Below are 17811 nucleotides of genomic sequence, written 5' to 3' on the forward strand. Positions count from 1 at the left end.
TCCATCGTTGCATATGCTTTATCGGACGTCAGGTAGCTTCAGCAAGATCATCATTAGTCATTCGTTAGACTGCCACTAGTCTGAGTTACTATCTTGTGAAGTGAATGCAACTCTTGGCTGCCTATCTCGTCGCTCGCGAAAGTGTTTGTTGTCAGACCTTCTCAGCAGTCGATTCCTGGATCACCGTCTGTGGCCCCTTGTGTTACGAAGTTTACCATCATCTTATTTCACTCATTTGGTGATCAGTTGCTTGTTTTTTAATTAACCTTCGCTACTGTATTTGCTGTTTTACAGCACGTTTCTAAATTTTTTATATTATTGCCGTTCCTGGCGTGTAAGGCCTTCAGCCGTGATTGTTGGTCACCTGCCTTAAAATTCTAATTTGGTATTTGTATTTACGCGGTAAGCCTTTAAAATCTTACATACTGCCATTCCTGGCATCTGATGCCTTCTGCTGTGTTTGTGGAGACTTGCCTTTAATATTTCATACCTGTAATTTGTACGTTGCAGCGAGTTTTAAACTATTCTTAATTTATTGCCATCCCTGGCGTGTAAGGCCTTCTGCCCGGATCACAATGGCTCGTTTTTAAAACATTATCTCTTGTATCTGTATTTAATGGTGATTTGCTAAATTGTAGCTCACTGAAAACACTACTATTTGCACCGTTGTTTATTCCTTCATTAATAACGTGTGGTATTTTATTCATTGTTGAGTCTGGAATTACTAGTTTAAAATAAATTGTGTGCAGCTGTAAAAGGCAACCAATAGTAACTGATTACGGCCCCGTCCACAATCGTAACCGAATCCTGCCTTAACTTGACTTTCAGATCTCATTAAGCTGCGTGAAGTGATGCTACTCCCCGTTAATGCCCTCAGTTAGAATGACAAAAAAACACTGTAGAGGAGTTGGGTTGTGAAGCTGTTCCGCACCCACCTTGCTCACCTGATCTGGCGCTCTTAGATTTTAACCTTCCGTTTTCTATCTGACAACATTCAAGAAACTTCCTTTCCGGATGAAAATGAGCTCAGAACATGCCTCGAGGAATTCTTCACCTCGAAACCACACGATTTCTCCAGTTGCGGAATCGAAAAGTTACCCGAGCGCGTAATGCCACAACGAAGCATAGCCAAGTCGCAGCAGTTGAATAAGTGAACGCTCATGCCATCTGTTGGATAGTTGCGCAAACAAAAGCACAGGTGCTTCCGCCTGGCGGCAGTAAAATGAAATAGTGTTACGAGTAAGACAGTATCTGAATAGTGCTGCGCTCGGATGATGAAATAAATAAGCATTAAACTAGGATAATATTATTATGTATAGTAAAAATATTAATTTAATATTGTTGTATATATATATATAATGTTCAAATGTGTGTGAAATCTTATGGGACTTAACTGCTAAGGTCATCAGTCCCTAAGCTTACACACTACTTAACCTAAATTATCCTAAGGACAAACACACACACCCATGCCGGAGGGACAACCCGAACCTCCACCGGGACCAGCCGCACAGTGCATGACTGCTGCGCCTTAGACCGTTCGTTAAACCCCTAAGTCTTTAATGAGATTTTCAATCTGCACCGGAGTGTGCGCTGATATGAAACTTCCTGGCAGATTAAAACTGTGTGCCCGACCGACACTCATATATATATATATATATATATATATATATATATATGTGTGTGTGTGTGTGTGTGTGTGTGTGTGTGTGTGTATGCGGACAATGCAGGTTGGCGCGTGAATTTGGCAGTAGAGATGTGTTGTGGAACTGTTCAGATGCAGAACAGAGATTACGCGGTGCGAAAGTGACGGTTTAAGTACGGTATGGTAACGTTGCATATATACACTCCTGGAAATTGAAATAAGAACACCGTGACTTCATTGTCCCAGGAAGGGGAAACTTTATTGACACATTCCTGGGGTCAGATACATCACATTATCACACTGAGAGAACCACAGGCACATAGACACAGGCAACAGAGCATGCACAATGTCGGCACTAGTACAGTGTATATCCACCTTTCGCAGCAATGCAGGCTGCTATTCTCCCATGGAGACGATCGTAGAGATGCTGGATGTAGTCCTGTGGAACGGCTTGCCATGCCATTTCCACCTGGCGCCTCAGTTGGACCAGCGTTCGTGCTGGACGTGCAGACCGCATGAGACGACGCTTCATCCAGTCCCAAACAGGCTCAATGGGGGACAGATCCGGAGATCTTGCTGGCCAGGGTAGTTGACGTACACCTTCTAGAGCACGTTGGGTGGCACGGGATACATGCGGACGTGCATTGTCCTGTTGGAACAGCAAGTTCCCTTGCCGGTCTAGGAATGGTAGAACGATGGGTTCGATGACGGTTTGGATGTACCGTGCACTATTCAGTGTCCCCTCGACGATCACCAGTGGTGTACGGCCAGTGTAGGAGATCGCTCCCCACACCATGATGCCGGGTGTTGGCCCTGTGTGCCTCGGTCGTATGCAGTCCTGATTGTGGCGCTCACCTGCACGGCGCCAAACACGCATACGACCATCATTGGCACCAAGGCAGAAGCGACTCTCATCGCTGAAGACGACACGTCTCTATTCGTCCCTCCATTCACGCCTGTCGCGACACCACTGGAGGCGGGCTGCACGATGTTGAGGCGTGAGCGGAAGACGGCCTAACGGTGTGCCGGACCGTAGCCCAGCTTCATGGAGACGGTTGCGAATGGTCCTCGCCGATACCCCAGGAGCAACAGTGTCCCTAATTTGCTGGGAAGTGGCGGTGCGGTCCCCTACGGCACTGCGTAGGATCCTACGGTCTTGGCGTGCATCCGTGCGTCGCTGCGGTCCGGTCCCAGGTCGACGGGCACGTGCACCTTCCGCCGCACACTGGTGACAACATCGATGTACTGTGGAGACCTCTCGCCCCACGTGTTGAGCAATTCGGCGGTACGTCCACCCGGCCTCCCGCATGCCCACTATACGCCCTCGCTCAAAGTCCGTCAACTGCACATACGGTTCACGTCCACGCTGTCGCGGCAAACTGGCTGACACTGACGGCGGCGGTGCACAAATGCTGCGCAGCTAGCGCCATTCGACGGCCAACACCGCGGTTCCTGGTGTGTCCGCTGTGCCGTGCGTGTGATCATTGCTTGTACAGCCCTCTCGCAGTGTCCGGAGCAAGTATGGTGGGTCTGACACACCGGTGTCAATGTGTTCTTTTTTCCATTTCCAGGAGTATATATATATATATATAATGATTGTAATTGAATATGGTAATTTTATGGTATGTCCATTAGTAAATAGAGAACTTGGAATAGTGTAAATTAATGTTTAAATGTGAGGGAAATCCCCGAGCACGCGGACAATGCAGGTTGGCGCGTGAATTTGGCAGTAGAGATGTGTTGTGGAACTGTTCAGATGCAGACCAGAGATTACGCGGCGCGAAAGTGACGGTTTAAGTACGGTACGGTAACGTTGCTTATAGACAGTTAAAACTGAGCTTACAACAAACACGAACTGGATTTATGGGGTGTCAGCAAGTCAAATGGACAATAAGGCTTGCAGGATGCAACATTTCGACGGAGACGGCTTGTGAGCGATATAATTGCTGTTCCCGCTCAAAAACCACATGGCACGCCTTGTGGAAGTCTGCGTAATTTACGACGAACTGCAGCGACCAGCAGCAAGGTATGAAGTGAAGTGACCAGTGTCTGCAGCTAATGTTGCAATGTGATCTTACTACCATATGAGATCCACTGATGAGCTCACGCCAGCACAAGCAACGAACTAGTAGTTATCGTACGACAGTGTTTTTGTGAACAGTGCATTTTATACCGCTGCCGCCATAACAAGTACATTTATCCGTAGCGAACCAGTTTATGTATTTATCAAGTCAAGTTCTCTACAGTGTAATGTCTGAGTGAAATAATAACTTTGTGATTCAAAGTGCATTCCACGAGTGTCATCAAATGGTTCAAATGGCTCTGAGCACTATGGGACTTAACATCTTAGGTCATCAGTCCCCCAGAACTTAGAACTTCTTAAACGTAACTAACCTAAGGACATCACACATATCCATGCCCGAGGCAGGATTCGAACCTGAGACCGTAGCAGTCCCGCGGTTCCGGACTGCAGCGCCTAGAACCGCAAGATCACCCTGGCCGGCGAGTAACATCAATTATTTACAGAAAATAGTTCATTATTATCCCAAATCCATCACTGTGTGTGTGCAGCAATACCAGTAAAAAGGCTATATTACGTGAGTATCGGCGTATTAATGCAACAAGAGGATATAATCGGAGTTACGCCGAAAATTTCCAACAAACGCCGGATTATACAACTGACAGCAGACGCCAAGTACTGTGCCACATTAATTACAGTTCAACTCGATGTGGTGGCTTTTCAGTACAATATCAACGTAAAAACTCATTCAGTTTCATTAGAACAAAATGATTCTAAAGTAATGTTTTTAACACCTCTAGTAACCATCAGTTCTATAGTGTTAACTGATTATTCAATTAAAGATTTTATTGCCACCACAGTACTCATTGTACTTTCAGTACAATGCAAATTCAGTAACATTAAAATCATTACTGACAGATGGTGTAGATCAATCTAACTTACAACAAGTTCAAGTGTTTATCATTTGTGTGTGTATATTGTGTTACGTAAATGTTGTTCGCCTGCTAGGCGTGATTAACGTACACCAGTTAGTGCATTCTGTTCAGTCACTTCAAAGAGGTTATTTTTGTTAATGAAAATCAGAATTCATTTAAGATTCGATTTCTTGTACGCCATCGCCAATATTTATTCAGTAATTCCGTGCAGTAGTCTGAACTACATTGCAAAGCTATTCAGGGTTATTACACGCGATATCCGCTTTCCAGACGTCCGATGCCGCATGGTCTAAAAATATTACAGTACATTCGGACAGGGGCATCGCAAGCATTGGCACACTTTTGCAAACAGTGAAGGAGAATATATCATTGACGACTGCAGTGTCTGTTATGTGTATCTGTTTTCTTTATTAAATTTATGCAAAAACGCTACGAACTTATTCATCAACACAGTATTATTAACTGTGACCTTATTGACAATAAAGTACGGATCTAGTCGTACGACTGAGACGATACTCCATAGACACGCAGTTTGATTAGATTCATGGGGACCCAAAAACAGACCAGTATATAATAAACTGCAAGTAGATAACAACGTTTTTTTCGAAGAGGTATCGATTGTGTCCTGAGTGAGACTGTACTACCTGGGAGTAATTACGCCCTAACTTCGCAGAGCCGATGGCGACCTATAGTTGCAGCTGAGCTGTAACCACTTCCGCCTCTCTGGCATCGGTTGCCGGGCAGCGCTTTGTCGTCGCCACCGCGGCCGTCACCTTTAAGTCTGGCAGCTCCATTGAAAGCGAGCTCATTAAAAGGTTTGCGCTCCCTGAAAGCGCGGCAAACCTCGAGAGCGCCGCCTGGCCCCCTAAAACACTCCGGCTGACTGGCCGCGCCATCTTGCGCGGGAAAGGCCCTGTTTTGATACGTGATACACGCTAACTGGCATTCCTTTTCTTTCTTCGGCAGTTTGTATTTACTAAGCCGTACAACCATCCTTGCTATACAACATATTGTTTTCGGACTCCATACACACTCATGCTCATAAATTAAGGATAATGCTGATACATGGTGAAACAACGGTCTGGTGGGCGGTTTTCGGGTTTAAACGACACCGACTCAAACGAAGGCCTCGGCGCTTGTTCGTGACGTCACGTCAGCTAGGCACGGCGAACGCCAGGTCCGTTGCAGACATACTCATAATGGTGGTGTCTCCCTCTCTGACACAGGAAAATGTGAAACTATTGGCGGTAGTTGACCAACCAAATTGTTCTGAGAGATTTCTGCAATCAATTAATTGTGCAATTCATTACACTTCTCAACAAATAGTGAACTCCTGAACTTAAATTTCCACCTGTTTTAAGGATTGACATACAAAAACAACTTCATGGTCCAGCAGCAACAGAATTCGTGCTTCTTTACCTTATTTGTAAAGCTGAGGAAGTTACGTTTCTACTGGGTTGCTTTTACAAGAAACTATGAACATATTGGTGCTCTTCTTTAGGTATCTTGGTTGACTATGGGGTGACGAGCACTGAATGTTAATGACATATCTTGCGATTGTACACGTTGTGGGAGGGTGTGGGGGACAGAAGAAGAGGCAAAAGAGAGATACTTGTTTTATCAAATAAAATTTTTTTTATCTTCTAAAGTTTCTCCTTTCAGTTGCAAAAGGGGAATATTTATCTTTTCTAATTTGCATGTTTAAAAAAGTTTAGGCTCAGCAGTATTTTCGAGGTATGAAGCTATTTTGTTTCCTCTTTAGAATTCCTTTCGTTGAAAACGACTGTAATCTAATGACTGGCAACAGTTGGACATTTACACATGTAAATTAGTTCACATTTCCAGTGACGGTGTCAAACGAAAATAAATAAATAAATAAAAGAAACGAGTTAATTGTAAGGGGGTTGGGGTAAGTTTCGATAGCAAAATGGATCAAGTAAATATAGTTACCTGAATGTAAAATTTCCGAAGCTTGCAATGGGGCAAAGCATCTTCTCATATTGATCTACATTTGTTACGACAGGATTCAGTAGTACAGAACTATGATCTTCATTTGTAGCTTTACGATAGTAAGAAAATCTTTCATCTAAATAAAACTGCAGAATCCAAAACAATACCAAACATTTTGTCCAAAAATAAGAGATTTATAGTAATAAGCACGCCCAGGCGTTTCTGCCTGCAACAGACCTGGCGTGGCGTTCGCCGTGCCTAGATGACGTGACGTCACCAACAAGCGCCGAGGCCTTCCCTTGAGTCGGTGTTGGTTTAAATCACCTCGGGGTATGACCATGCGGTGCATTTGACCTGCGGTCGTCGCACGGTGGCGCTACCAGCAGTCCACATACGCAAGGGTGTGATGGTGCACGTCAGAGTATAGTGCAGCCAGTAAGTGTGCAAACGTTTTCAGACGTGCTGATGTTGACTGTGTGTTGAAAATGCCTCAAAGAACACATACTGATGACGTTATGAGGGGTATAATACTAGGGCGTCTGGAGGCTGGTCAAAAACAGCAGGTCGTAGCACGGGCCCTCCGTGTGCCACAAAGTGTGATCTCAAGATCATGGCAACGATTCCAGCAGACAGGAAACGAGTCCAGGCGCTACAGTACGGGACGTCCACAGTGCACAACATCACAAGAAGATCGATATCTCACCATCAGTGCCGGACGAAGTGGCCGTGCGGTTCTAGGCGCTGCAGTCTGGAACCGCGAGACCACTACGGTCGCAGGTTCGAATCCTGCCTCGGGCATGGATGTGTGTGGTGTCCTTAGGTTAGTTAGGTTTAAATAGTTCTAAGTTCTAGGGGACTAATGACCTCAGAAGTTGAGTCCCATAGTGCTCAGAGCCATTTGAACCATTTTTGAACCATCAGTGCCCGCAGACGGCTGCGGAGTACTGCAGGTAGCCTTGCTCGGGACCTTACCGCAGTCACTGGAACAGATGTCTCCAGACACACAGTCTCCGGACAACTGAACAGACACGGTTTATTCGCTCGGAGACATGCAAGCTGCATTCCACTCACCCGTGGTCACAGGAGAGCCCGCAAAGCCTGGTGTCAGGAACACAGTACACGGTTATTGGCACAGTGGTCCCAGGTTATGTTCACGGACGAGTCCACGTATAGTCTGAACAGTGATTCTCGCCGGGTTTTCATCTGCCGTGAACCAGGATCCAGATGCCAACCCCTTAATGTCCTACCGAGTGAGGTGGCGCAGTGGCTAGCACACTGGACTTGCATTCGGGAGGACGACGGTTCAATCCCGCGTCCGGCCATCCTGATTTAGGTTTTCCGTGATTTCCCTAAATCACTCCAGGCAAATGCCGGGATGGTTCCTTTGAAAGGACACGGCCGACTTCCGTCCTTCCCTAATCCGATGAGACCGACGACCTCGCTGTTTGGTCTCTTCCCCCAAACCAACCAACCACCCTTAATGTCCTTGAAAAGGACCTGTATGGAGCTCGTGGTTTGATGGTGTGGGGTGGGATTACGATTAGTGCACGTACACCCCTGCTTGTCTTTGACAGAGGAACTGTAACAGGACAGGTATATTGGGACATCATTTTGCACCAGTATGTCCGCCTTTTCAGGGGTGCAGTGGGTCCCACCTTCCTCCTGATGGACGATAACTCAGGGCCCCACCGAGCTGCCATTGTGGAGGAGTACCACGAAACGAAATCAGGCGAATACAGTGGCTTGCTTGTTCTCCAGACCTAAACCCCATCGAGCACGTCTCGGATGCTCTCGGTCGACGTAGCGTTGCACGCCTTCAAACGCCTACGACACTTCAGGAGCTCCGACAGGCACTGGTGCAAGAATGGGAGGCTGTACCCCAGCAGCTGCTCGACCACCTAATACAGAGTATGCCAACCCGTTGTGCGGCATGTGTACGTGTGCATGGTGATCATATCCCATACTGATGTCGGGGTATATGCGAAGGAAACAGTGGCGTTTTGTAGCACATCTGTTTCGGGACGATTTTCTCAAATTATCACCAATACTGTGTGTGTTCCCTATGAGCCTATGCTATTAGCGCCATTTTTGTGTAGTGCCACGTTCTGTGGCACCACATTCTTCAATTATCCTTAATTTATGAACATGAGTGTATAAGGGCGATCAAAAATTTTCCGTTCGAGGACGTTGATGCTGCGTATATGTAATGTAGAGCGACTCCGATGCGGGTGTACAAGCACCGACATGTATGCAAGGGATTAGAGTGTTATTCCTGTCCTTCCAACGTGCGTGCAGTCAATGCCGAAACTTGAACTACGACGACATAGTTGTGTTTATTAAATGTATGGTAAAACGCTGCGAACTTATCCACCAACCCAATGTTATTAACTGTGACCTCCCTGACACTAAATCATGAAGCAGTCGTACAATTGAGACGATACTCCGGAGGCACACAGTTTGATTACATTCATGTTGTGGTCTTCAGTCCTGAGACTGGTTTGATGCAGTTCTCCATGCTACTCTATTCTGTGCAAGCTTCTTCATCTCCCAGTACCTACTGCAGTCTACATCCTTCTGAATCTGCTTAGTGTGTTCATCTGTTGGTCTCCCTCTACGATTTTTACCCTCCACGCTGCCCTCCAATACTAAATTGGTGATCCCTCGATGTCTCAAAACATGTCCTATCAACCGATCCCTTCTTCTAGTCAAGTTGTGCCACAAGCTCCTCTTCTCCCCAATTCTATTCAGTACCTCCTTACTAGTTATGTGATCTACCCATCTAATCTTCAGCATTCTTCTGTAGCACAACATTTCGAAAGCTTCTATTCAATTCTTGTCCAAACTATTTATCGTCCACGTTTGACTTCCATACATGGCTACCCTCCATACAAATACTTTCAGAAACGACTTCCTGACATTTAAATCTATACTCGATGTTAACAAATTTTTCTTCTTCAGAAACACTTTCCTTTCCATTGCCAGTCTACATTTTATATCCTCTCCACTTTGACCATCATCAGTTATTTTGCTCCCCAAATAGAAAAACTCCTTTACTACTTTAAGTGTCTCATTTCCTAATCTAATTCCCCCAGCATCACCCGACTTAATTAGACTATCCTAGGTCAGCCATTATCCTCGTTTTGCTTTTGTTAATGTCCATCTTATGCCCTCCTTTCAAGACACTGTCCAATCCGTTCAACTGCTATTCCAAGTCCTTTGCTGTCTCTGACAGAATTACAATGTCATCGCCGAACCTCATAGTTTTTATTTCTTCTCCATGGATTTTAATACCTACTCCGAACTTTTCTTTTGTTTCCTTTACTGCTTACTCAATACACAGATTGAATAACATCGGGGATAGGCTACAACCCTGTCTCACTCCCTTCCCAACCACTGCTCCCCTTTCATACCCCTCGACTCTTATGACTGCCATCTGCTTTCTGTACAAATTGTAAATAGCCTTTCGCTCCCTGTATTTTACCCCTGCCACCTTCAGAATTTGAAAGAGAGTATTCCAATCAACATTGTGAAAAGCTTTATCTAAGTCTACAAATGCTAGAAACGTAGGTTTGCCTTTCCTTAATCTTTCTCAATGTTTTTCTTTCGAAAGCTGACGGCCGACTCTTGAAGCCCGCCAACCCGGAAGAAAGCCAAACGATATCCAAAGATAACATATAACCACTAAAATCGATTGCAACGATATAACGAGCATACCCGGTGCTAGCGCCAGTCCGCCACGGCTCACCCATACTCCATTTATGGGACGTAATTGGGAGGTCAGCTCGGCGATCATTGTAGGCAAAACCACCCCTTCCTTCCGCCTCCTCGATTTCTATATCACCATCTATGGCCGTCCTATCGCCCTCACCCCCACCCTTAAGTACCTTGGCGTCACCCTCGACCGTCGCCTCTCCTGGACTCCCCACCTCCGGACAATCCAAGCCAAGGCACGCTCCCGACTCAGTCTCCTCAAGCTCCTCTCCGGCCGTACGTGGGGTCTGGACCCCTCCACCATCCTCCACACCTATAAATCCCTCATCCGCCCTATCCTCTGCTGCGCCCATCCTGCCCGGATCCCCACCCCTCCTACCTTTTACAAATCCCTTCAAATCCTCGAACGCCACACTCTCCGCCTCACCTATCATATCCATCTCCGCTCCCCCACGCGGATCCTGTACGATCTTATTCCATTCCCCCAGTTCCTCCTCTTCCTCGAACGGATACGGATCCTATACACCTCCCGTAAACTAGATCCCCCTCACCCGCTCGTCTCTCACATCCTCTCTCACCCCCGTCCAATACCGCACCTGTATTTCCACGTCCCACCTGCTCTCCATCTCTCCACCCTCCTTATCCTCTCCCAATGTGGCTTCTGCCAGCTCCCCCTCCATGATGATGCCCTCCTCCCCTCCATTTACCCCTCCCATCAACTTTGATCCTCCCCTCCCACTTCCTGTGTTTTTTCCTTCGTGCTCCCTCTCTCCCTTCTCTCCCCCTTCCCTCCCTCCTCCCTTTCTCCCCACTCCTCCCCCGGGTTTCCCCTACCCCCTTACCTTCATTCCTCCCCCCATCCCCTCTGCCATCAGCATCTTTGTTCTCCCCTCTCCCCCCTCCCCACACCCTTCTTCCCCTCTCGGTAGGTCCCCGGACTCGCACACGCTGCGTGGACATTCACGCGCCGGAGATCATCGCCATCAGTTTCTCGTGTGTGTGCCATCGTGTTTGTGTTTAGTGTTCTTCTCCGTCACGCTCCTTCGTTCACCTGCGCCATCGTAGTTGTCAGTGTTTGTGCGCCGTGCCGACAGTTTTTAGTGTGTTTTTCGTCGAGTGCGAACGGCTTCATGTTCTTTGTTTCTGTGTCTACTGGTTTTTGCCCACCACTTTGTTCAATCTCTTATGTGTCTTCTTTGTGTTTTCATTTGTCAAACTTGTGGCTGAAGAGCGGCGTAGTATGCTGCTGCCAGCCCACCTTATGTAAAGGTGTTAAATTACAATAAAGGGAAAAAAAAGAGGTCAGTTCGCGCACAAAATCCTTGTGGTGTGCGTACTGTAAGACTTTCAGTACACACACCATCAGATTATTTGACTTGTCGCTCTAACGAAGTAGGCGAGTGTTAGCAATATGTTTCATGGTCTTATCGTGGCGTGTTTATCTTCTGCCGTTAGGTCACACGATAGAAATGCCACTTGCATGCTTAGAGTAGCAGATTGACGGTGACCAACTTTAAACAGAACTTGATTAATTTTCACACAGATTTATTAAAATAATAAAAAGCATAGACATTACGTAACTTGATTCTGGATGCTGTTTACAATTGACAATCTGAAGTTCCTTTGGTCTTGGTACGTTAATCTTATTCTCACATAACTCTGATACTTGACAAAGTGTCTATTCATTTATCTTCATGGCTATGTACAGGAATATGGTAATCTTATTAGGCGCTGACTGAAACTTGACTATAGACTGGTACAGACTTATGCAGACTGGTACAGACAAATGCAGACTGACTGATCGGAGGTCTGTACACCCGTTATAATACCTCGCGCTTTCAGGTATCATTGCGCAAGTGTGATCCGCGAGGAGGAAAGGTTCTACATTAGCAGCAATCTCATTGGCTGCATACATATTAATACGAGGATTGGAGGAAGCAGAATTTGGTCCGTCTCTAAGGGAGCGCCATCTCGTAGTGCGGAGATGGACGAGCGCTGCGCCTGCGCTGTTGTGCTTAGCGGGACGCGCTCTTGAGGGAAAGTTGTGTACGCACTGACTACGCGGAACTATGTACACAACAATCCTGCACCGGCAAAACGTTCGCAGTTAGAGGCTCAATATTTCTCCAGGGGACTTCCAACGACTTGCCCAGTCCATACCACGTCGAGTTTCTGCACTACGCAGAGCAAAATGAGGTCCGACACGATGCTAGGAGGTATCCTGTGACTCTTGTCACCTCAGCATATGCTGTACACGATTTTGCACGCTTATCAGCTCACTGTATGACTGAAATTACAGTCAGCTAACAACGTAATACATATACTTCTTGTCTAAATTGTAGTTTCATACGGCCCTGTATCAACATCGTGTGTGTCTGCTCTTCGATAGCGTATCGCTTCTGCACTTTTTGTAAACATGCCAGTCACTAGTGTGATGCTCGATAGTGTGTGTGTTGTGACAGGCTGGTGTGTGCTGGTGTTGCAGATGTCCTAACATGGGGACGACATCGTGGCTGCTGCACGCGGCCGCCATCTTGCTGTCCCTGTCCCTCGTCACCGGCAGCACGGAAATGTAAGTACGCAGCCCGCCCGCTGCTCATGTTTCGTGACCGTTGAGGGTCGCAGGTCCAGACGTTGTGCCATATTCTGTCCACACACCTGGTCCACGCCGTAGTTTTGTTAACAGGTGAGAGAAATTCCTATGTTTCGGACAGGCCCGCTACAAGAGCAGTTTAGGAGCCTGCTCCGAAACTATTTAGAAAAAAAGAAGGCTTAGTTGTAATACTGTGTTGTGGGCGTCCTCCTAATGGTAAAAATCGTAGACATAATTATTTTGTATGAACTTCTTCGGCTTAATTTTTTAGTCGCGACTGCCAGGTAGATGCCGTTTTCCTTGACTTCCGGAAGGCGTTCAATACAGTTCCGCACTGTCGCCTGATAAACTAAGACAACCTGTGTGGCTGGATTGAAGTTTTTAGCAAACAGAGCACAGCATGTTGTTCTCAATGGAGAGACGTCTACAGACGTTAAAGTAACCTCTGGCGTGCCACAGGGGAGTGTTATGGGACCATTGCTTTTCACAGTTTATATAAATGACCTAGTAGATAGTGTCGGAAGTTCCACGCGGCTTTTCGCGGATGATGCTGTAGTATACAGAGAAGTTCCAGCATTAGAAGATTGCAGCGAAATGCAGGAAGATCTGCAGCGGCTAGGCACTTGGTGCAGGGAGTGGCAACTGACCCTTACCATAGACAAATGGAATGTATTGCGAATACATAGAAAGAAGGATCCTTTATTGTATGATTATATGATAGCGGAACAAACACTGGTAGCTGTTACTTCTGTAAAATATCTGGGAGTATGCGTGCGGAACGGTTTGAAGTGGAATGATCGTATAAAATTAATTGTTGGTAAGGCAGGTGCCAGGTTGAGAATCATTGGGAGAGTCCTTAGAAAATGTAGTCCATCAACAAATGAGGTGGCTTACAAAACACTCGTTCGAGCGATGCTTGAGTATTGCTCATCAGTGTGCGATCTCTACCAGGTCGGGTTGACGGAGGAAGTAGAGAAGATCCAAAGAAAAGCGGCGCGTTTCGTCACAGGGTTATTTGGTAAGCGTGATAGCGTTGCGGAGATGTTTAGCAAACTCAAGTGGCAGACTCTGCAAGAGAGGCGCTCTGCATCACGGTCTAACTTGCTGTCCAGGTTTCGAGAGGGTACGTTTCTGTATGAGGTATCGAATATATTGCTTCCCCCTACTTATACCCCCCGAGGAGATCACGAATGTAAAATTAGAGAGATTCGAGCGCGCGTGGAGGCTTTCCGGCAGTCGTTCTTCCCGCGAACCATACGCGACTGGAACAGGAAAGGGAGGTAATGAGAGCGGCACGTAAAGTGCCCTCCGCCACACACCGCTGGGCGGCTTGCGGAGTATAAACGTAGATGTAGATGTAGAATTACTTGTAAATATAATGAAACTATGTGGTGTCAGAGACCTTTTCAAGTCTCAAACATCTATGATGTGTATATGCACACCGAACCGACGAATGAAAATCACGGCCTTGTTACTCATTTCCATTCGTCGCTTCAGTCTGCATATGTACGTCAATTGTAACTGAGTATTCACCTCTGTAACCTACTGGTCAACTGCTTCCGTAGCCGGGGTCGCTAACGCCAGATAGCTAACTCGGAGGTAAGCTCGAGGCAGATGGAATTTACACCGCAACTATTTCGTCATCACGGAGACTCGGGGTGATGAGGTAAAGTTCGCCATCACCAGTCTTTGCGCCAGTGTCGTGGAGTAAATTCCAAAGTCCCCCCCCCCCCCCAGTGTCTCATGAAGTGAGAGCATGTGACAGTGCTGATGCATGCGCCTGAGGGTGACTTCTTTGTGAAATTTATTGATCTTTGGGCCCTACCCATTCAACCATCTCAATATAGTGGAATGTCATTTATGGCGATACGAACGTAAGGACAACATAACGCCCAGTCCCCGAGCGGAGAAATCTCCTACCCGACTGGGAATCGAACCCGGGTCCCTTCGCTTAGCAATCCGCCACGCTGACTACCCAGCTACCGAGGCGAACGATGCTGACGTTAAACTCGGAGTCCCCGTCCCACAGTGGAGTATTTGTGTCGAAATCCTGACCAAAATTCTTTCACTACTTTCTTAAAGTTTAAATCACTGCTGTTTACTTTTATCATAATTTTAATAGTAAATCGGCCTCTTTTACTTTAAATATACGTAAATATATGTATTTACTTATTATTTATTATTATTATTATTATTATTATTATTATTATTATTGGTGTTTTGCCCTTAAAGAGCGCAGTTAGACTAAACTGCACTACTGGCCATTGAAACTGCTACACCACGAAGATGACGTGCTACAAAAGAGAAATTTAACCGACAGGAAGAAGATGCTGTGATATGCAAACGATTAGCTTTCCAGAGCCGAGGGCGACACCTCCAACCTTCTGACATGAGGAAAGTTTCCAAACGATTTCTCATACACAAACAGCAGCTGACCGGCGTTGCCTGGTGAAACGTTGATGTGATGCCTCGTGTAAGGAGGAAAAATGCGTATCATCACGTTTCCGACTTCGATAAAGGTCGAATTGTAGCCTATCGCGGTTTATCATATCGCGACCTTACTGCTCGCGTTGGTCGAGATCCAATGACTGTTAGCAGAATATGGAATCGGTGGGTTCAGGACGGTAATACGGAACGCCATGCTGGATCCCAATGGCCTCATATCAATAGCAGTCGAGATGACAGGCATCTTATCCGCATGGCTGTAACGGATCGTGCAGCGACGTCTCGATTTCTGAGTCGACAGATGGGGACGTTTCCAAGACAACAACCATCTGCACGAACAGTTCGACGACGTTTGCAGCATGGACTGTCAGCTCGGAGACCATGGCTGCGGTTACCCTTGATGCTGCATCACAGACAGGAGCGCCTGCGATGGTGTACTCAACGACGAACCTGGGTGCACGAATGGCAAAACGTCATTTTTTCGGATGAATCCAGGTTCTGTTTACAGCATCATGATGGTCGCATCCGTGTTTGGCGACATCGCGGTCAACCCCCATTGAGAGCGTGTATTCGTCATCGCCATAGTGGCGTATCACCCGGCGTGATGGTATGGGGTGCGATTGGTTACACGTCTCGGTCACCTCCTGTTCGCATTGACGGCACTTTGAACAGTGGACTCTGAGAGGAACCTGACTGGTATACAATCTGGACCGGAGGCCTTGCCTTTATTAAGTGATTTAAGCTGCATCACAGCAGGATAATGCACGACCGCATGTTGCAGGTCCTTTACGGACCTTTCTGGATACAAAAAAATGTTCGACTGCTGCCCTGGCCAGCACGTTCTCCAGATCTCTCACCAATTGAAAACGTCTGGTCAATGGTGGCCGAGCAACTGGCTCGTCACAATACGCCAGTCACTACACTTGATGAACTGTGGTACCGTGTTGAAGCTTCATGGGCAGCTGTACCTGTACACGGCATCCAAGCTCTGTTTGACTCATTGCCCAGGCGTATCAAGGCCGCTATTACGGCCTGAAGTGATTGGTGTAGCAATTGTAATGGCCAGTAGTGTACATGGCTAATTCCTTTTTCTATCTTCCTTGCTGCCCAAACTTCCATCATTCGCTCGCTGTGTTTCTGTTTCCGGTCCTCTGTCCATGCTTCTTGTCGGCTTCGTGTTTTCGGGTTCATCTTGGTTACCTTTTTGGTTACCCATATTTCTTTCATCTTCCGGCTGTGATCTTGTTTGTTTATCGGTTCATTTTCTACATGTTCGTTTGTCACAATGTATCTCATGTAGTTTACGTTTCTTAATGATGTTTCCGAATTTTATTCTGTCGTTTATTGTGTCTGGTGTGATGTTGAGTTGGTTCAGGTCGTTTTGTACCTCTGGCACCAATTTGTTGTTTCTAGTGGTCACCCAGTCAAAGTTCTGTTTGGTCAGTCTGTGTGATGTCATTCTGTATACGTGTCCGTAGAATTGTAGTCTCCTTTTTCTAGTCTTGTCTGTGATTGTCTCCGCATGTTTGTTCATATGGTTCAAATGGCTCTAAGCACTATGGGACTTAATATCTAAGGTCATCAGTCCCCTAGACTTAGAACTACTTGAGCCTAACGAACCTAAGGACATCACAAACATCCATGCCCGAGGCAGGATTCGAACCTCCCGCGGGAGGCCTTTCTTTCTTCATTTGACCACTTGAGGAGTGCGGTTAAGATCGGTGCTTGGTTCGATGGTCTCTGAAACAGAGGTGTTCTGTATTAGAGAGAGCTGATAAAATCTTTCCAAAGAGAGAACTTAAGGTTGAGAAATTCCCAACAGCGAAAGCCGATAGGAGAGTTTTTGAACGAATGCTGGGGAAGAAACCAGCAGTAGCGTGCCAGACGTCAGCTTATGATGAGACAGCCATACGATGTGAAGCGGAATTGTCTCAGACAATTCTTACTTGCTGAAGTATCTGCTAAGAAATATTTAGAGCTCCGGTACCAAGCGGAGGAAATCCGACATATTCCGAGATCAAACGCTATGAGGTATCTCGTAGAGAATGATCTCCTTCATACCAACCAGCATGCTTTCCGAAAACATCGATTATACGAAACACAATTTGCTCTTTTCTGATACGGCTTCCTTAAAGGCGTGGATCAAGACAGTTAGGTAGACGCAATATTTCTCGATTCCCGGAAAGCATTTGGCTCAGAACGTCACCAGCAACGAAAATTGAGGGTAGATGAAATTAAGGGAGGTAGAAGAGGAAGGGCAGTGTATTCCAGCAATATGCATTGAGGAGGCTAGTAACGACTCGTCCGATTTGGTAACTGATCATTTGTACAAAAGAAACATTAGTAATAAGTAAATTAACAGAAATTATCAGAGGCATATGCCATAGAGGTCAGAAAATCCTGCCTTTGTAGAAAAGAACTGTTATGGGCATTGAGTTTTTGTTCTTGTTTGATTGTAATCAGCAACGGTCCGCAGTGAGAATGTACCAGGACGATATGTAGTGTCAACAGATGT

The 17811-nt window shown here is 46.3% G+C and overlaps 1 protein-coding gene across 1 annotated transcript in view; it reads left to right on the forward strand.

Moving 5' to 3' along the window:
- The window catches only part of LOC124552499 (glutamate-gated chloride channel), a 436122-nt gene that overhangs the window by 158054 nt on the left and 260257 nt on the right, over nucleotides 1-17811 (forward strand). Inside the window, exon 2 of the mRNA XM_047126783.1 lies at nucleotides 12744-12830. Within this exon, the coding sequence (XP_046982739.1) occupies nucleotides 12754-12830 (77 nt within the window). The 5' untranslated portion in view covers nucleotides 12744-12753. The remainder of the gene's footprint in view (nucleotides 1-12743; nucleotides 12831-17811) is intronic.

The sequence above is a fragment of the Schistocerca americana genome, chromosome 10 (assembly GCF_021461395.2).
Source record: "Schistocerca americana isolate TAMUIC-IGC-003095 chromosome 10, iqSchAmer2.1, whole genome shotgun sequence".
In the NCBI taxonomy this organism is placed as follows: Eukaryota; Metazoa; Arthropoda; class Insecta; order Orthoptera; family Acrididae; genus Schistocerca; species Schistocerca americana.